Source organism: Nyctereutes procyonoides, unplaced genomic scaffold (assembly GCF_905146905.1).
Source record: "Nyctereutes procyonoides isolate TBG_1078 unplaced genomic scaffold, NYPRO_anot_genome, whole genome shotgun sequence".
Lineage (NCBI taxonomy): Eukaryota > Metazoa > Chordata > Mammalia > Carnivora > Canidae > Nyctereutes > Nyctereutes procyonoides.
This window is the reverse complement of record NW_026575139.1, coordinates 23575282-23596314: the sequence shown is the minus strand read 5'-3', so window position 1 is coordinate 23596314 and position 21033 is coordinate 23575282. Positions and strand designations below refer to the sequence as shown.

The 21033-nt window shown below is 45.1% G+C and overlaps 1 protein-coding gene across 1 annotated transcript in view; it reads left to right on the top strand.

Annotated features, from left to right (window-relative positions):
• IFT43 (intraflagellar transport 43) overlaps positions 1–21033 on the top strand; it is an 82301-nt gene that overhangs the window by 48802 nt on the left and 12466 nt on the right. The window contains exons 4-5 of the mRNA XM_055304446.1: positions 8558–8590; positions 9240–9286. Of these exons, the coding sequence (XP_055160421.1) occupies positions 8558–8590; positions 9240–9286 (80 nt within the window). The remainder of the gene's footprint in view (positions 1–8557; positions 8591–9239; positions 9287–21033) is intronic.

Sequence of the window (21033 nt, the reverse complement as noted above, 5' to 3'; positions counted from 1 at the left end):
AATTTATTTCTGGTCGCATGGTTCCCTCCTGATCCCTGACCGATGTCAGGGTATAGATTTATAGCATTGATAACCAGCGCAGGACAGCCCCTTGTCTGCCTCTCAGCCACTTAAGGCCCCCTGCAGTCTTCTGAACACACGTGGCCCTTTCTGCCTCCTATCTCTATTCCAGTTGTTTCTTCCGGCATGGAGAGCCTTCCTGTGGCTCTTCTGCCTGTGTGAGCCTGCTCATCTTTTCAGTCTTCTAGAAAGTCTCCCCTGGCTGTTGCAACCAGTGTGACTATTTCCTCTTTTGTGCTACTGCGATATTTTGCTTCCGTCTGCCTCACTTGTCCTGGGAAGTTGGGACCAGCAATAGACGAGGAATGGGAACCTTGGTTTCTAGCTCCAGCTCTGTGTCCAGCTAGCTTCAGGGCTGTAGTTAGGTTGCTTTCATAACTCCTGGTCTCCATTTTCTCATGTAGAAGTTGCACAAGGAGGGGGTGGTAGTAGTCTTTCAGGCCCCTCAATGTGTGTCTTCTGGAGGTATTACTGCTATTTCTAGAATGCTCTTTTTTCTCCAGCAGGACTGTAAAATCTTGAGCAGAAGATCCCCAAAACTCAACACCTTCTCGTCATGCCAGATAGTTTCAAGCAAAGTGTCTGAATAAAATGTTCTTTTGAAACACCAAAGATCTAGAGTTCTCAACTCTTATACTTTTTTTACTTACTGATACCAGGCACATATACCCATTTTGTGTATGCCCATAATTGTTTTTAGCTGTTAAAACTTTCAGCCTTTTTTCCCTCTTGATAAATGAATGAATGCTCCTTTAGAATTTCAAGCGGAACAGAGATGTCATTTTGAGTCTGACCAGCAGGGGGCAAACTTCACCCAGGAATCGCCTTATAATTCATTACCTTCAACTGGACGGGCTTGGTAGTCTATGTCGTTCGTGGTGGTTGGTTTTCTTCTTTCTACTGGGCACCTTGTTGATGATACTGGCAAAGCTAAATACGATCTAATATGATCTAAAACCCCAAAGTGCCAACATTTAAGTGCTGGGGAGTTCTTGCTTGTCTTTAAAAGAAGGCAGAGATACAGTAAGTACCTACAAATGATGTGTTGGATTCTGAACCCATGAATGGCAAGAACTGGGAGCCAAGGGGGGAGCTCCAACTTGTGGGAGAGATTTCAATGAGGAGAAATCTCTTGGCTAAGCGAAGTTTCATGACAAATCTGACTTCTGAGGGACCCCCATTATTCAGTTTACAGCTTGATACTGAATAGACACAGTAGCCAAGATTATGGTGGCAGCGTCTCCTTTGCTCAGATTCAGATTTTCACTGTGACGGCTCTTTTTGTGGGTCACACAATTTATAAAATAGAACCTTGGTTTTGGGATGTGCCAGTGAGGTGTTATATGATCTGAGATGCATTACCTCCTTCCTCTCATGCCTTGGTAAAATGTACCTCAGTGAGGTTTGGAGGCATTTGTGAGATATTTATTGGACATTTAACAGTTATGAGGACAGAAAAGCTCATAATAAAATGGTATTTTGACTCCTTTTCCTCCAGAGGAGTGATACATTTTGAAAATGTAAGGTTTAACTGGTATCTCATTCTTGCTCTTTCCCTTGCCAAGTACTTATGACTTTGGCCTCAAAAAGTTTCCCCTTTTTGTCATGGGAGCCCTGTGAGCTACACAACTATGGCTTTAGCTTTTTTCTCCCAGGCAACAAGTTGCACTAGTAACCATTTGTCCAAAGCCTTTACATCTGGATCAGAGGCTGTGGGCCCTGGGGGCTGGGCAAGCAGAGGGCCTTCCCTGGGACAGTCGGGCCTCTACATGCCTGGCACTTTGGTCTATTTTAAGCCTGTTCTGTCCTGCAGCAGGAAGGTGAGTCTAGGGTCCAATATGTGCTGTGGATATTAAGAGACTTCAAGGACACTTCCCCCCATTTATCCCAGTTATGTCCCCTGCTAAAATAGGTTAACGGTGTCTAATTAACCACTGAACATTGTCATGCTGCATAAAGATAGCATCCGGGCTGTTCTCTGAGCCGTGGTACTTTATCTCCATTTAGATCTCTGCAGTATTCCATTAAACTCGAGAGAAACATTTTAACTGAGATGATGTCTACATTAGAGCTGCCTTTCACCCTTCAGCACGTAACCCATGTAAGCAGCAGCTGAGGCCTTGTGTCTGATACAGCGGGGAGGACAGAGGAGACAGACTCCTCGGGCAGGAGGGTTTGTACAGCATTTCTTCCCCACACAGCCCCAGAATGGACCCAAGGGTCATTCTGGTCCGGTGGTCCAGTGTGGCTGCAATCCCAGGTCACACCAGTGCCACCCAGCTGGTCTTCAGCTGACCAAGTCACTCCCCTCGAATGGCAGTGTAGTCTCTGAATGCCAAGAGAAAGGAATCGTATTTGAGCTAAAGCACTTAGAAAAGGAGAGTGTATGGAGAGAAAGGCGATTTTGCTACATGGGATTTCCTTTTGTGCCACATGCAAGCTGTCATGTTTTAAATAAAACATGTATAATAAATCCCACAATGAAACCAACATTAACTACCAAATTTTCAGGCTTAACAAAGTGGAGTACTACTATAGTTGGAAGTGTGTCCTTGTCATGGAAAATACTCATTGGATTTGAAGCAGAGTCTATGGAATGAGAATTTCCCATCATGTAGAACTACCTGGGTGCTTCTGTTGTGTAGGGATTAAGAGCTGGGCTTTGGTGTCAGCCCAGAGCTTGTATTCTAGCCCTACAGCTTTCTAGCTGGGTGACCTTAGGCAACTTACTCTACTTCTCTGAGCCTGTCTCCTCATTTGTAAAATGGAGCAAATCAAAAAAGATGCTGCGATAATGAAATAAAATAGTGTATTAATGCCATATGCCACTAAAATATGTATGATATTATATAATAGTAATATACATAAAGAAGATAGTATAATAACAGTGCTAGGTGCTCGGCAAGCTCAATAAATGTTAACTGTTAATATCATCAGTCATCAGCCCTCCTGCAACTGACTTGTGGGGCAGGGCCTGGGAATGTCCCCCACCCACCCCTGTCCAAGGAACGAAGGTGGCTGTGTGAAGCCAGGAGGAAGAAAACTAGCGTGGGTCAGAGAGAAGCAGGGTGAAAACCAGGAGGGACTGATTGAGGGTTGGGCTGAACGAGGCTTTATTATTTATTTATTTTTTAAATAGCAATCTTTCCTTTTATTTTTTTAAAAGATTTTTATTTATTCATGAGAGACAGAGAGAGAGAGAGAGAGAGAGAGAGAGAGAGAGAGGTGCAGAGACACAGGCAGAGGGAGAAGCAGGCTCCATGCAGGGAGCCTGATGTGGGACTCAATCCTGGGACTCCAGGATCATGCCCTGAGCCAAAGGCAGACGCTCACCCACTGAGCCACCCAGGCATCCCTGAATGAGGCTTTAAATGGAGGTAGGGATAGCAAGACAACACCAGGGCCAAGTCACCGACCCGGTCCGTGTGTCACTCGCTGGAAAGCAGGCAGCCAAAGTGCCCTTACTCCTGTTACCCTATCCCCACAAGGTAGGAGGTGAAGAAGAACATTCCTGTCACTGTCCAGAGCTAAAGCTTCATTCTGCAAAATGGCCAAAGCAATCAGCAAGTGATGGAGTAGCTCTTAAAAAGAAACCTGGCATTTAATTAACTTTTCAAAGTGCTGGTTCAGCAACCTCTGTGTATTACATTTTGAATATTGAACAAGCATCTCTAATCGGATCTGAACCACTTCTGGGCCTGCCAGCATGAAGAGCACCTGCTCAAGTTTTATGAATACCATGGAATCTTGTCTGAATTTTGGGCCAGCCAACTCAGGATTACTCAGGTATGGAGGCTACAGTCTATGAAGCCTTTTCTTCCCTCCTCTCAGCCTTTAGGTCAAGTCAGAGTTCATTAACACTGTTTAGAAGAAAGTGGGCAACTCAGCAGTATAGAGCAGCAAGGTTTCCATTATACTGCTGACTACACGTAGTTGAGCTTACTATCTGAAGTGAAGTTTAGAGCATTGATTCTCAGGTGTGACTGGGTCCCATTTCTAGAGATTACTGCCTCAGAGGGCCTGGGGTAAGGCCCAGCACATGAACTCTGAAAAAAAAAAAAAACCCTCAGTGACACTAATTGTGCACCACTGGTTAAGAACTCTTGGTTTAAAGGATTCTCTATAGTTTTCAGTTCTATGTTTGTACCATCTATTGCCTTCCGTAAGTGTGGAAAGTCAGGAATGGGCTGTCTGCACAGGAAATCCAAACAGATGTCTAGGTACCATCAGAACGTCTGAAAATCAGGAGGTATCTGCTTTTTTTTTTTTTTTTTTTTTTTTTAGTTTATTTATGATAGTCACAGAGAGAGAGAGAGAGAGAGAGGCAGAGACACAGGCAGAGGGAGAAGCAGGTTCCATGCACCGGGAGCCCGATGTGGGATTCGATCCCGGGTCTCCAGGATCGCGCCCTGGGCCAAAGGCAGGCGCTAAACCGCTGCGCCACCCAGGGATCCCGAGGTATCTGCTTTTGAAAAGGCTTGGGGCAGTATGTTTGGAATCCGGGGTGGAAGTCGGGAAATGGGGATTCTTGTTGCAGCCTCATTACTAACTAGTCTGGGATTTGGATGAAACACCCATCTCGGTGCCCCATGTCCCTCTCTATCACATAGTGTCTCTGAACCCTGCTTTGCCTCTTTTCCAGAGGGAAGCTGAGCTCTGTGTTGGCAGATGGGAAGGTGAAGAAAACTGGCCAGTGCTCCACCTGCATAAGCTCGTGTCACCTGTGTTGTGATTGTCAGGTCTCTCCCTCTCCCTACTCCCCACAGTAGCCACTTCTGATGAAGGAGGTACGTGGGCAGGAAACTGTAGTAAAAGACCAGAAACCTGGGGCAGAGTTGACTGCAGCCCTGTAAATGACCTGCCCTGGGCCTGGACCCAGGCCACACCATTTCCTCAGAAGTATATTTGTAAGGAGGAAATGGTGTTAAACCCATAGTCCTCTCTACCTCACAATCTGTGGAGGCAGGACTTCAGCCCACATCCTTCTTTAGTTACCCACGCTGTTGAGCTGTGATAGATTGCCATACTTTGTTTTTGTTTTGTTTTTAACCTGTCACTAACAATTTAAAAATATACTCTAGGGGCACCTGGCTGGCTCAGTGGTTTAGCGTCTGCCTTTGGCTCAGGTCATGATCCTGGGGTCCTGGGATCAAGTCCCACATCGGGCCCCCTGCAAGGAGCCTGCTTCTCCCTCTGCATATGTCTCTGCCTCTCTCTCTCTCTCTGTCTCTCATGAATAAATAAAATAAAATCTTAAAAATAAACAAATAAAAATATATTCTATGTCATGACTGGATATGTTTCCATATAAAACTGGGGGGGAAGTTTATGTAATACTTACTTTGCAGGACACTCTCTTTTCTGTTTTACACTATGCCACTAAGAAAGAAAAAGAGGGGTACCTGGGTGGCTCAGTCATTTAAGCATCCAACCCTTGATTTCAGCTCAGGTCATGATCTCAGGGTTGTGAGATTGAGCCCCATGTTGGGCTCTGCACTCAGCGGGAAGTCTGCTTGAGATTCTCTCTCTCCCTCTGCCCCCTCCCCTAAGCTCTCATTCTCTCTAAAGATAGATAAATAAAAGAAAAAAAGGAAAAAGACATGACAAGACTGGTAGTGATCCACTAAATCCACTGTAGGTCATGACCCATAGAGAGTCATGGAATCAATTTAGTCTTTAGTCTTTAGTCCCCAGCCTTTCTCATCTTTTCTTTTTCTTCCAGTGTTGGGGACGACTGGGAGCTCAGACTCATTACAGCCTCGCTCCACTTCCCATGTTGGGAATGCAAGTCCAAGTCGTAGGCTTTGTGTTTGAAGAATTCAGAAATCTGGATTTTTTTTCATGAAATCTCCCAATTTGGGCAATAAATTCGTGTTAAAACCAAAACAAAAATAAACAGCAGTGTGGTCCAGACACACATGCTCACTAGATAAGGCCAGAAAACTCTCAGCCTCATCAAAGGCAGGGTGTTCCATAGCCAGTTCTCCAGGGCCTTGCCCAAGTTCCCCCTGGACTTTCCACCTCCTGAACAGTAGGCTTGACCAGAATTTGCTATTTCTGGCAGAGAGAGAGAACAAGAGAACCTGCTGCCTGAGGGCATCCCCACCCTTTGTCCTCTAGGGTTCCATTTCGATCATGCTCCTTCTCATGGGGTGAAATGAAATTTGGAAGAGTCCTTGGGCTCCCCCTGGAGTGAGAGAGTAGGTGAGCTCAGCAGTCATTATGCTGAATGTGAAACTCATGGCCGTTTTTGGATGTTGAGTGGATAAATGGCAATTAATCAGCCTTCCCCAAAGATTAGGGTTACCATTGATTGTTTCCTTCAGATGAAATCACTGCTACTTTGGCCATGGCACATTGCTTAGGAAGGAACGATACTGTCACAACTCCTAGGGGTGATCAGAGAGATCCTATGTTTCTTATGTACAAGATGCAAGTGCATTAATCACATTGTTCTTCTCGGACCCTGTATTCATCCAAGCCTCCTGACATATCACCAAGGCATTTGGATGGTGGGTTTGTAGAGTTCAACTTCACCAAGACAATTAGAAGCAGTGGTCCTGGGGGACGGATGTGAGCTAGGAGCAGAGCCTTCTGTCCTCCCACACAGGTGGCTTTGGCAACTGCCAGGTGTTCTATGTTTAGAATTTTCTTGACTTCAAACAGTATTGAAACGGGGGTGATCTTTGGGCAACCTATTTCCATTTATCTGTGGTACCTCCTCCTGCCAGTTCTGTCTCACTCTCCCTCCTCCCCCTAATTGCTTCATCTCTTTACTTTCCCTTTAAAGAGTAAAAAACTGCAGCAATGAACAAAAATAAAAATAATCGGGGCACCTGGGTGGCTCAATGGTTCAGTGTCTGCCTTCGGCTCAGGGCATAATCCCAGGGGCCTGGGATCATGTCCCGCATCAGGCTCCCCACAGGAAGCCTGCTTCTTCCTCTGCCTAGTCTCTGCCTTTCTCTCTGTGTCTCTCATGAATAAAAATAAATAAATAAAATCTTTAACAATAATAAAACGCTCAATAAAAAGAAAGAAAAATATCAAAAACTGTAGCCTGGGAGAGCTCAAGAGTTGTTCCATCCTGTTCTTCCAGCTTTTACCCATTCACTCCCCTCCCAAGGGAAGCCAAAATACTCCCACCTCCCCTTCCTTCCTTAACAGGGCACTTGGTATAGTCTGAATATCATGGAGACTAGTCTATTTAAATTTAGGCTTAATTTCGGATTATACTCAGAGAGGGAGAGGGGTGGTTTGCATCTTGCAGGAATTGCTGGTTGGTTCTGATGTAGCTCTGCCGGTGAGGCTCGTGGGCCCAGCACTGCCAAAGGCCTTCTCATACACCCTGACTCCTGGCCCTTATGACACTGCCACCACCCTTTGCACCTGCTCTTCATGGTGATTGACTTCTGAATTGAAAGAATTCATTAAAAAACAAACAGAACTTGTTATTGTGGAAATTCTCAGACATACAGAAAAATAATCAACATGTACACAACACCCAACTTTAATAATTGTCAACATTTGGTCAGTCCCATTTAGAAGGCTTTCAATCCATGTTTCTCAGGGTGTCAGTAGTGACCACCTTACATTACCCAGGGATTTGTTTAAAACATGTATTCCTAGACACCCCTCCCCCAGATCAGTTGATCCAGAAAGCTCTCTCTACCAGGTCCAGTGATCTACATGTCTGTCAAGCTCCCCAGATGGTTCTTATGCACATTGAAGGTTGAGAACCACAGCCTTAGATAAATGTCTATATATAACTAGGCTTCCTGTTCTCATGGAATGTCTGAAGGGTACTGCCTGCCCAACATCACTCATGGGGTCTTCTGGTCCTTTAAGTGGAGGCTGCAGAAAGGCCCAGAGTCTACAACTTGTACTGCATGGCCAGCTCATCTCTCTTTGCTCCTGGGAAGCTGCACATGCTAACAGCTATAGCTCCAAGTAAGACCCATGGCCTCAGTCGGAAGAAAGTGCTCTATAAATTGGTCCGCTAGTTGTTGAAAGGAGGGGACTGGATCGTCTATACCCATTTGAATTCTCAACTTCTCAATCTGAGGTTAAACTCAATGATTTAGGGGCACCTGGGTGGCTCAATGGTTGAGTGTCTGCCTTAGGGTCAGGTCGTGATCCCAGGATCCTGGGATCAGCTCCCACATTGGGCTTCCTGCAGGGAACCTGCTTCTCCCCCTGCCTACGTCTGTCTCTCTCCCTGGGTCTTCCATAAATAAATAAATAAATAAATAAATAAATCTTTTAAAAAAACTCAAAAATTTAAGTTGGAGTCATACTGAAATAAGGCTGCAGGAAGGCATTATGGTGTCTCTAATTCTCTCATGCTGGTTATGGGTCTTGGTTTAGAAAGAGAAAACTAAATCAATAAAGCACTTGGAATATGCTAATTTGCCCTCACTTTTGAAACCCCCTCTCTGACATACCCCGTCAATGCATGAGACTAGTATGTTCTCATAAACCTTGTTTTCCTTTTTTTCAGGTCAGGAAGGAGGGCTTCTGAAGAAGTAGAAGAGTATGTTTCCAGGATTCTTATTGCATCTTTTGGTGACCTTTGCTAGCAGTGCAGTCTTGGTGATCATGATCTGTTCAGCCTTTGTTGGACTCAGCAGTAGAAAATAGAATGAATCTGGCTTTTGTCTGGGCCTCTAGTTATGCACACTGAATCTAGGGTTCAGTTAATGTTCTTTCCTTAGCTGAAGGTCTGGGCCCTGGCGTTAATGTCTGCATTCTTCTCCCAGCCTGTGGTTTTTAGAACTCTGTGTCCAGGTATCAGAGTGCTTGACCCATGGGTTCTTCTTTATTACTTCAGATGGGCAGGAATGACACCAGCCTTCTAAACCTAGCGTTCTCCTAAGACTTATATCAGAAAGGAAGGAAGAAGGTTTCTAGGTAAAGATAGAATGTAGAGGCAGAGCCACTGAATTTCATACCCCTGGGGTTGAGAGGAGTATTCATATCATAGTTTGTGGAATGGTGCACCGCACAGCTTGTGCAACCATATGTGACACACCCAGTTGCCTAATTAGGTTTGACTAAGTTGTTGGAGGAAAGTGGGTCCAGAGACCTTCTCATCTAGAAGAAACAATATACAGCAATGGTTTTGGTGGTTTCTTTCCACATTTGAAATTTATTTTCTTTCCTTTCCTTCTTTTTGGGGGCAGTCACCGCCTCAGACAGCAGAGCTTCGATGGATCAGATGACGGAGGAGGTAAGATGCCTTTGGAGAATATCACAAAGGCCTCCAGAGAGGCTCCATGGCCCCATCCTTCGCATCTCTGTGCCTTGCTGAGAGCTGCCTCCGCCTGGAGCACCTCAGCCCTGTGGCTGTCTGCCAGCCCCACTTGTCCTTCACAATGCTGCTGAAGTGTCTCCTCCTCTGAAATGTCTTCCCTTCCCACCCCGTTCCCTCTCTGACTCAGGTGTTTCTTCGCTGTGCTCCCACAGCCTCTTGGGCAAACCTCCATTGTAATCACAGCAATACTAGCTAATATTTAGTAGGTGTTTATTGTATACCCGGCACTGTCCTACCAGTTTATACATGTTGAAGTGTTTAATTGTCACAGCCACCCCATGAGACGGTACTATTGTCCCCATTCTACAGTTGAGGAAACTAAAGCACAGAGAGGTAAAGTGTTTCCAATTCACTGTAAACTCTGTACTCCAATTGGATAGTTTCTACTGTGTAAACACTCTTTTGCTCTACAGTTTTGATCTACCCTTAAGACCATTCAGTGAATTTGTTCTTTCAGATTCTGGATTTCCAGCTCTAGAAGCTCCAGACAGTTCTGTGTCTTCCATTTATCTCCTTATGCTGATCATGTTTTGCTTTATCCTTGGTGATAGCCTTCATAGTAGCTGTTGTCAAGTCCTTTCCTGCTAATTCTAGCATCTGTTTCCTGTGTCTCTATCGAGCGATTTTTCTTCTGGTTACAAGTCATATTTTTCTGAGTCTTCACGTGATTAGTAGTTTTTGATTGGACACTGGTCATTGTGAGTGTTACTATGAACATTTGGATCTTGTCTTTCTTTAAAGACTGATACATCTGTTTTAGTAGGTAGTTCATGTGTTTTTTGGTCAACTTGATCATTTTGAGAATTGTTTCTAAGGCTTATTAGGACAAGTTTAGGGTTAACCCTAAACATTAAGATACTCGGTGTCCCTGCCTGGTGGTTTAGCAAGGACTCTCCACTCTTCCCAGGTGAGCTGAGCCCCTTCCAGTTCTTTATAACCATAGGTGGGGATTGTTCACCTCACACTTATACTTGTTCGTAATTCTTTTCCCAGCCATGTGGAGTTTGACCCTGTACACACACAGTTTGGAATGCAGTCAATCTAGGGGACACCTGGGTTGGCTCAGCTCTTGATTTTGGCTCAGGTCATGACTTCAGTTATGGGCATGGAGCCTGCTTGAGATTCTTTCTCTCCCTCTGCACCTCCCCTGCACCTGCTTTATTAAAAGAAGGAAAGAAGGAAAGGAAGGAAAGAAAGAAAAGAAAGAAGAAAGAAAGAAAGAAAGAAAGAAAGAAAGAAAGAAAGAAAGAAAGAAAGAAAGAAAGAAATCAAAGGAAAAGAAAAAAGAATGCAGTCGATCTAGATTTCTGCAACTCTTCTGCTACATGGCATCTTTGTCTCATCCTTTGCTTCTCAAATTCCAGCCACCTTCACCTACCTAAACTTGACTTCTCCTCAACCCAGTGAGCTCTCTCTGCTCCACTAGGAGTTCCCCCTCCTTGGGCCAGAGTCCAGGAAATGTACCTGTAGGCAGAAAGCCAGGATTGATGACGGTAAGGCTCACTTCATTTCCCTTCCCTCAGGGATCACTGTCCTGTGCTCCCTGTTGTGTGCTGTCTGCACACAGCTGTTATCTTCCATTATTTCCAGGTTCCTAATTGTTCCCAGCAGGGAGGTAAGTCCAGTGCTGATGACTGTCTCATGGCTAGAGCCAGAGCCCCGAAGCTTTCAGTAACTAACCTTTGCATGTGACCACAAAGCAAAGGGGAGCATTAAATCTAGAAAGCTTAAACAGTGACCCATACTTTAGCTGCCTCACAGGACTGGAGGCATGTGTGACATGTGGACGATGCTGGGATGCTGGTTGAGACATAGACTCCCAGCCACCAGCATTCAGAAGCTGGAGCTGGGACCCAGAGACCCATTGTATTGCATACACCCAGTGTATTGATTTAAATACACTCCCTGGATGAATATTCTGCACACCAAAGCTTGTCAAGCCTGTCGTAGTGCCTCTAAAGTCAGGACTGAGGACAGGAGAGGACAGGAATCATGAAAAGGTTCTTCTGTCTCATCTCATTCCAGAGGAGTTTTAAGGTAGAAAGGTAGTCACTGGAGGTCAGGAATTAAGCCTCCACTCTCAGTTTTAGTAAGAGCTCAAGAGCACAGCTTCATCATTCTTCATCATTTGTCTTTGCTTTTCCTATTATCTCTTATCGACAAGCTCATTTCTCTTTACCGGATCTTCCTCCTTAGCTACTCACTAAACTCCTTGTAGCTGCCGAACTCGTCCACCCACTAATGATTCCCAGTGACCCTGTTAAATTAGGTGTACTGCATTTCTGTTCCCAAAATCTCTTTCCCCACATATGTACCTGGGATGCCTCGTGCCAGTGCTGAACTGTAGTGGCTCAGTGATTGATGGCTGCTGGCTATACTTTCAATCTGCCCGTCCTCACAGATTGTTGCTCCAGCCATCGGTTGCCTAGGACGACAGGGTGACCATCCAGGAGGCTGTGCCAAAGTACTCAAGGAGGCAGGGACCCCGCTGGACATGGACAAAGCTGATAGGTGCTCACAAATTTATGATGCTGACAACTCTGAGATGCTCATTAAATTCTTGGTCCCCAGAAGGTTTGCTCAGGTGGTATCTTCTCCAGGCCTCTCTCCACCCTACCTTGAACCTCTTTCTAATTCCCTTCAACAGATTTCTGAAATCCTCCTTTTTTCTTTTTTTTCAGTGTGTGAAAATGCTACAGTTTAAGAAGTAACCATTAAACGTTACAGCAAAACCTTCTGAGTGCTAAAGTGTGCACACTTCTAAATGCATATCATTATTATTTTAAAGATTTTATTTATTTAAGAGAGAAAGATAGTAGGAGCAGGAGGTGGGGCAGAGGAAGAGAGAGAAGCAGACTCCCTGCTGAGCAGGGAGCCTGACTCTGGGACTCTATTCCGGGACCCTGGGACCATGACCTGAGCCAAAGGCACACACTTAACTGACTGAGCCACCCAGGCACCTTCTAAATGTGTATTATTTAAAGGTTGTGCTGGCTGCTGTTGTGACAACTCTTAAGGCCATCTTGTGTGAGCCCATCACTGACCATGCTATATCAAAGCAAAGAGATCATTATACAAAACTGCAGGACTCAGAGAAGAACTCTAGTCTTCTGACTGTGAGTGAACACTCTGTCTCATACCACACGTCCACCAACGTCACTGCCACCACCACTCATTGCCAAACTCATTTACTTCTCAAAACAAGCCTATGGGAAAGTTTTTAGAAATCAGATTTATTGGGATCCCTGGGTGGCGCAGCGGTTTAGCACCTGCCTTTGGCCCAGGGCGCGATCCTAGAGACCCGGGATCGAATCCCATGTCGGGCTCCTGGTGCATGGAGCCTGCTTCTCCCTCTGCCTGTGTCTCTGCCTCTCTCTCTCTCTCTCTCTCTCTCTCCCTCTATGTGTGTGACTATCATAAATAAATAAAAATAAAAAAATAAAAAATAAACTCTTGACTTTAAAAAAAAAAAGAAATCAGCTTTATTGAGGTCTAATTTACATACACTAAACTGAATCCATTTAAAGCATAGCATTTGAGTTTCGACAGATATATATGCCCAGTGAAGCCACCACCACAATCAATACAGAATGTTGCCATTCCCCCCCCCTCCAAAATTTCTCATGCCCCTTTCTAGTCCATCCTTCCCCTGCTTCTGTCTCCAGGCAACTACTGATTCATTTTCTTTTGTCCCTATACAGTGGTTTGCATTTTCTGGAATTTTATGTAAGTTGAGTCATGTATACATATGCTTTTGTACATACATAGGTTCTTTTTTCACTCATTGTAATGATTTTCAGTTTATCCAGGATGTTGTATGTATCATTAGCCTGTTCCATTTATTGATGAGTAATATTCCAGTGTATAGACATACTACTTTTTGGTTAGGTATTCACCTGGTAATCGACATTTGGATTGTTCATTATCCCTGTTTTAAAAATGAGCAAACAAAGGCAAAGAAAAATAACCTTGCCGAAGGTCACATAATAAGTGACAACACTTGGAAGGTGGCTCTTCTCACCACTGTACCACCAGTGCCACGCTGCCCAGCACCAGGATTTAGATATAAATCTTGACCCCAGAGTCCTTGCTCTTGGCCTCTGGGCTATAACAAGTGGTATGACCCTTGGCTCTGTTGGGCATCTCCTTCTACAGGTGGGTTGTGTTAATATCAGCTCTCACGTTTGTAATATAGAGTGCCTAGCATGATTGATAGGATGCTAAATACAATTCCATTAAGGATGGAGAGAAGAAGGATATCTATTTTCAGAGAATACCTCTAGTATTTTTTTCCCCTTCATAAACTTGAAGTGTGAAATTAGTGATTTGGCCTTTATTTTGGCTCTGGAGGTTTGACGTGTAAAACCCTTTCTTGTCAGAGTGCACTTGATTTTACCTTTTAGGAGGGATGCCTCTTCCCTGGCATAAATCTGTTTTCCATGCAGTTATGCCTGAGTCCTTTAATGGAAAATCAGTTCATATGTTACACTTCACACTCGACTTCGTCCATTTCACTATGTGTGAATGTTTAGAATCCATTATGCAGTAGGAATCATATGTTACATATAACTAGTTTCTAGAATTATCTTTGCTCAGAGAATTACTTGGTTGGCTAGCGAAGGCTGCTCCTTTGAACTTAGAATAACCAGTGGGTGGGGACACTCCATAAACGATTGCCCTGAATCATCTATGGAGGCTCATTCAGCAATGACATTAAGCAGATCTTTCGGCGCCTGTGAGGGAACCTACTGGTGCCCTTAATAAAATCATACCCAGGTTCTTCTACATTGTCAGCATGAGGAGCATTGTCACATGGGAAGGGGCTGCTAATTTCCCTATACTTGGTAGCAGTAGTGATCGGCGAGCAATCCCAACGGAGAATATATCTTGGGGAATAGAAATGAGAATCCAAGGACTAGGACCCCCTCCAGGCAGGTGGTCTCTTTCTACCACAGTCGTAGAGGTTAGATTTCATTGAAGATACCCAGCAGGTGTTCTTACAGTGCCTCCTGTGGCCATGACTGCTCCAGAAGCTGGAGATAGTGGCAAATAAGATAGCCCTTGCCCTCCAGGGGATGTAGTGAGAAATGCCGCCTCCCTCCCCTCCCTGTCTTGTCTAGGAAACTTTCAGGAACCATGTCTCTCAGATCTGTTTCTCAGCATTCAGCCTCCCAAGCTTCACTCTTGGCACATATTCTCCTTCTTCCCCAAGAAGATGCCCAGGGAGAGAAGAGAAGTGCTTCCTCCCCTCCATCGATGCTTCAGGCTTCCAAGGGAAGAGAATAGAAAAGTAGAAGAAAAAGGCTTTTAGGAATGAGAAATGGGAGTGACTGACGTTTGGAGGTGGGTTTGGAGTCTGTTGGTTAACTAGAATGTACTACATGGGACTCTTCACAAGGCCGAGGTGGGCCACAAGCTCACACAGTTTGAGGGGAGCCAGGCAGATAACATACACACATGAAAGAGCAGAAGCATGAGACAGTAGAGAACGGTGGGGCCTGTAGTAAACCTAGAGAGAAGAGATGGCGTGGCCTGAAAGTTTTCAAATTCACATTTCAAAAGTGACAGAATTTTTAAAATCAGTTCATAAGCAGAACCTAATGCATCTGCAAGTTGGATTAGGCCTTTGGGAAGTGATCTGCGAATGCTCCGTAGGTATAGTCTACAGAATAGTCCGTAGACTTTGTAGGGCTGTGCTCTACAGGAACACAACTTTGCTGGGGAGACAGAACATAAGAGATGAAAGCATTAAGGAGGTAAGGAGCTAAGACGGCAGCATAATGGATGGCACGGGCGGCCAGTGGTGGTTGCTGTGTTCATGATTTACATTAGTGAGGGCCACAGTTCAGGTGACGAAGAGATCCCTGTGGACTGAGGGCACTTGAGGAGGAAGGAAGAATGAGCGGTAGGTCCTGAAGGTCAGGCAGCGTGTGGTCAGGTGAAGAAGAATGCAAAGGGCTTCTGAGTGAAGCCTGGCGGGAGGAGAGACTCCACGTGGAGAATGAATAAGGAATTTACAGTAACTGCAAGAGAAGCTGGTTCTGGTCCATTCTCAGCTACAGATATTAAGCGTCCCACGTAAACTGCGTTTAGTGAAGTTCAAAGATTGTTAGTCTTCTGATTTGCTGGTACTAGGTGGGATCACTCACAGCTAGGGTTGACACGATGCTTCAGGGATGTTGGGAATCATGATTAGGACAACAGCTGAGAATAATGGACAGCCAGAGCCCCCGAATGACTGCAGGGTTCCAATATTGTAGGATGGCCACACTAATGTTTCCTATTTAGATGACCGTGCTTTAGTGGCACAATTATCCATCCCTGTTCTTGGAATCAAGTTTCTGGTTGACACAAAGGCCTTTGGACTTCTTCTGTCATGGAAGGTTGTATGGAGTTAGAAGAAAAAGCATCAAATCCGGAATAGGGTTAAACGCAGCCTCTACATGTCACTTTGGGCTAGTTATTTATTCATTTATTTATTTATTCATTCATTCATTCATTTCGCCATCATTTGTTGAATACATACCATGATGCTTAGGGCTGGGCGCTGGGGATATGATGTTGAAGAGAACATTCTTAGTCTTTGCCCTTATACTGCTTATAGCCTAATCAGGGAAATGGGGAGTAAACAAATGGTCACAAAGCTAAAGAAGGAAGGACAAGTGACGATTGAGCGCACTGAAGGCAGAGTATGGATCCATGAGAGAGAATAGCGTGGAGAACTGACTTGGCTCAGGTGATGAGGGAAGGCCACTCAGAAGCAGTGGTTTTCACACCTCAACCTGAAGGAGGAGTGAAGTTGCCAGGAGGATGCAAGGGTGTGAGTAGGGCAGCTGGGGGACCCTGGTGGAGGAGACCACAGGTGCAAAGTCTTGTCACCTCTCCAACTCCAGGAGCATTTCCAGTCCTAGCTGATCTCTTCCAGCTCTAAAATCCAGCTCTCAGAAAGTGAACTCGGGATGGAATGTGAAGCTTTGAGATGAGCTTTGTGAGAAGCACACAAATGGCAGAAGAGCACTTCCTAGTCATTAAAAAAGATGAGTAATAACTCAGGTTGAAACAATTTCTGAAAACACAATTAGATATGGACTCACCTTTTATTTTTTTTTTTAAATTTTTATTTATTTATGATAGTCACAGAGAGAGAGAGAGGCAGAGACACAGGCAGAGGGAGAAGCAGGCTCCATGCACCGGGAGCCCGACGTGGGATTCGATCCGGGGTCTCCAGGATCGCGCCCTGGGCCAAAGGCAGGCGCCAAACCGCTGCGCCACCCAGGGATCCCTGGACTCACCTTTTAAATAGTTTGTCTCAGAGTGAAATTCAAGTTAGGAAAGAATTGTAAGCCCCAAAGATGTCTTTCAAAAGTGGAAAGTCTCTGAAAACAGGAGCTTTAAAAAAGGAGGGGGGGGTCAGATCTTTCTTGCACTTAACAATTGCATTATGGGTGTCCCAGGTCTATGGGTGGAATGTTCACGGCCTCTTCCTGGCTGCTCCCGGCACCTCCTGGGCATCTCATCCCCACTAGAGAGGGCTGTGCTCTTGGCAACTCAGGTCTAGTTTTGACAGAATCAAATATCTCAAAACCTTCAGAATAATAAATCCTTATGACCAGCCAAAAAGTGTTTAATTCCTAAAGGACCGGCTGAGTTGAGCCACTTCTAGCCTGGGGCAATTGGGGACTTAATTCTGTAAGTGTAGCAATCTGGATGATCTGAAAGCTCTGAGTTTAAGGGTAATTGCTCAATTTTCTATCCATGTCAACAGGGAAAATAGGTAAAAGTGGCTGAACACAGCCAAGCAATGAGGCTGGATGAGATGTGAGATGCTGGCCTGTCAGTGGAATTAGAAAAATGCCATCTGTAGAGGGTTGTCACTCCCTCACCCTATCTTTCCCTCTCCCCGGTCATCACCAGCTCTGGGCTTTTCTCACTCTCTTTTGGGCTCTTCCTCTGCACCGAGTCTTACCACCATGCCCTCTGTCCCTTCTCCTGCAAACAGTAGAGTCCCTCTCAGCCTAAACAGCTTTAACGTGGAGAAAGAAAGTGGTAAGAATTCCTTAAGTACAGATAAATTAGAACCCTGCATCTCAGTTCCTTTCTCTTGCTTTGTAAGAACATTCCATTATGTCAGCATTCAATGTAGGGGACTTCTTAGGTGATCCCCAAACCTAGTTCCTTTGGCCTCTAATCTTTTTCAGCTATTACAACCAGCACTATTTTTTTTTTAATCCTTAAAATCAATTTGTGTGGAGGCACCTGGGTGGCTCAGTCAGTTCAGCTTCTGACTTTTGATCTCAGTTCAGGTCTTGATCTCAGGGTCGTGAGTTCAAGTCCCACGTTGGACTCCACACTGGGGATGGAGCCTACTTAAAAAAAATAAATAAACAATTTGTTTTTTCTAAGTTCGGAGTCACTAGAACTGGATGCTAAGGTCTTTCTAAACCCATGCCTCCCCACCCTTCCCTGACACATAGATGAGCAGGAGTGCCTGTAGCTGTCCACATCCAGCACAGGAGTGGGGTCGGGTAGGGTGGGACTCACTGGTACAAAGGTTAGCTGTCCTGTCTATTGTGTCTATGCTTTGTTCTGTTTATAAGATACTGGATAACAAATTTGAGAAAGAAGTCATTCTTGTAGGAAATGGTATTGATAATTAATGTTTGTGTTCAGTGTAAGCCAGGCCCTGCACTGCTTTCCCTGCAATAACCCTCATAGCAGTTCTCAGAGGAGACACAGTGATCATCACCCCTGTACAAAGGAGGAAATTGAAGCCTTGTGAAGTTAAGTCACTCACAGGAGTCACATGGCTAAGAAGCAGTGATGTGCTGGCTAATATTTAACAATCAGCTCTCCAGGATAACAGAGTCCTGGCATTGGTAGTGTTTGCCAATTTCTGCGGTGTAGATAGGCCCACCATGGCTGGTTTTGGGCTCTCATCAGGGTATCACTGACCACAGAGCTGGGAAGAGATGGCCAGTAGCACACCAGGATCTCAGATTTCTACCACACAGGCATGTTAAAAGTAAATAATTGCAAGAGCATGGCTAAAGTGAAATGCAAAATTTAGGAAGTGCTGAGTTTTGACTATTTATTGCTTTTGTTTTTAATATAATGTATTTATAAGGATATATAAGTTAGTCATTAATGATGTTTACGTGTAACAACCTGCATGCAGTATTCCTAAAAATTTAGTTGTTGGTTCTTACAGACCAGCATGAGCTGCTCTAGCACACCACCGCTAGTTGGTGTCACAGCTGACATTCAGATGTGGTCCTTGTGACTTCTCGCTCTCTGCTGTCATGGCCTTTGTTGTTGTTACAGCACTCGGTTGGTTTTTCCACCCTGCTTATTGAAGAGGCCAGTCTCTCCTCATCCAGTCAGATCCCCTCTGACCCCGGTTCTCAGACTAGCCTGCTGGCCCCTGTCCTGGGCTCTGCTGACCCTCACTGTCAGGTCCCACCTGCAAGCATCCCCTGGCTGATAGGCAAAAACCAAAGACACCAGGCCTATAAAGCTGTGTGACATGAAGCAGAACATTCAGGTTTGATCATTCCTCTCTTTCTTCTTATGCTTCGTTTTTCTATCAGATCCATTAAGATGGCTGTTAGAGAATGAATTCTTGTGCTTCTGCTGAGTCTTGCAGAGAGGAAAGTCTACCTTAGGGCGCGAGGAAGAAGTTTCACTGGGCGCAGTGTGAGGATGGGCATTTTGGGAAATTTGTGAGAAGCAAGGCCCCACAGGCATCCACCTGGGCCTGAAGGGCTATGCGGGAAGCTCTCTCACTAGCCTGTCCCTTTGAGGCACAGCAGAGGGGACAGATTGACCCCACAGAGAGGCGCACACTCGCCAGACTGCAGGGCACATGGAAGAGCCCCCGCCAGGGTGCTGGGTCACGTGTGAGCTGAAGTCATCGTGGAGCTACAGGTGGAATCTGTGCAGGTTTATTGCACTGTAGGAAATGAATTTTATTACAGTGATTCTGAGCAAAATATTTGGTGTGCTCTGTCCATAGGATATAACTGTGGCTAGAATATTTGGAAAGACACTGCTATCAGCAAATGTGACAGAAAGGATTGGGGTTTTTAATATATTTTTTTAATACACGATGAGATACATTGTAATGGATGCCCCAGAGTCTGATTGTCATAGAGGTAGAGTAGACCTTATCTGATGATAAGGAGACTTAGGACCAGAGTTGACAAGTGTGGAAGGTCATCCAACTAGAGGCAGATCTAAGACCCAGGATTCCTGATTTCTAATTGGGACACCCTGTAGTACGACCCTATGGACCAGAAATCTGGCAATTCAGTTCTTCCTTGAGAGATAGTTAAAGTCACATTCCTGGCAGCAAGAGAAAAAAGAACATTAATAAGTAAAGATCCTTGAGGCCATAGGGCTGATTTCTCTGTTCTCCCATGTAGGGGTGGTCAGTGCTGGTCCCCAGAGTGAGGGAAACACCAGGGAAGTTACCTGGAACTTGCCAGAAATTTCTTCAGTCAGCCCGAGCAGTTGCATTCATTCATTCATTCATTCATTCATTCATTTATTTATTTATGCAGGAAGTGATTCAAGGTCCTATGACCCTACCCTGGGTAAAGTATACACCATAAGAGAGTAGGTGTCTGGGAGTCAATGGGAAGGAGAGATGTTTAGAATTCCTTGACTCAGCAAATGTGGGAGAGACTGGCTTGGCTGTATTCTGCTGGCCTCCCCAAAAGGCAGAATGTCAGGGGAGCTTTTGAGAACTGAGCTGAGCTTTGAACAGATTTTAGCTCTGCTTTGTCAGCTCAATCACGATCTACCTCATACCCCCAGCACCGCCGTCTAGCTGCAAAGCTTAGCCCAGTGTCTTGACCAGACCTCTCGCTCCGTTGGCAGAGCCGGACCCAGTGTCTTATGCCCCTAGTGGTGCCTTGAAATCTCTAGTCATGCCGGACTTTCCAAACTTATGGTCCCAAATGTCTTTCCCTGAAACATGGTTGACAGTGGCCTTTCTGGCTTCCATTTCCTTTGTTCATGTGTGCAGCTTACTTGCATGTCCCCATCTGAAGGGGCAGAATGGGGAATGAAAACAACAGCCTGTTGCCATGCACACACACGTTTTTCGAATGAGGCAGGTTGTAGTCCCCTTCCTCCAGGAACACACACACACACACACACACACACACACACACACAGAGCTCCATCAGCATTCTATTATAGTATAGTCAGCTTTCAGGAATGTGATTAATAATAAATCATCCAACAGTAAGCACTGACAAAAGTAAAAGAGAGCTAAATCTCCCTGAAGTCATTGCAGAGATCAGAGTATTTATTCCGTAACTCATAGCCGAACCCAGAAGGCAGGCTCAGGATAGGACAGAACTGACCCCATTTAGTTTCAAGAGACCATCGGAGAAGTGTTCCAGCTTTTGGGAAGAGGTGTGGGTACTGCACATGATTGTGAAGGGAGTAGACGAAGGAATCAGAGGGCCTGTGCACAGTGGACAGGCCCACATTGGTGAGAACTACTGTTCCCCATGGGGGCTTAGACTTAGATGTAAATGTAGATGACTTAGATTTTTATTTGACTAGAAAGAAATAGAGGCTCAGTTTTCTAGGATGCCTGTTTCGGAAGAGGGGACTGTATCCATAGGCATCATGCCATCTGCATGGAAGAAGAC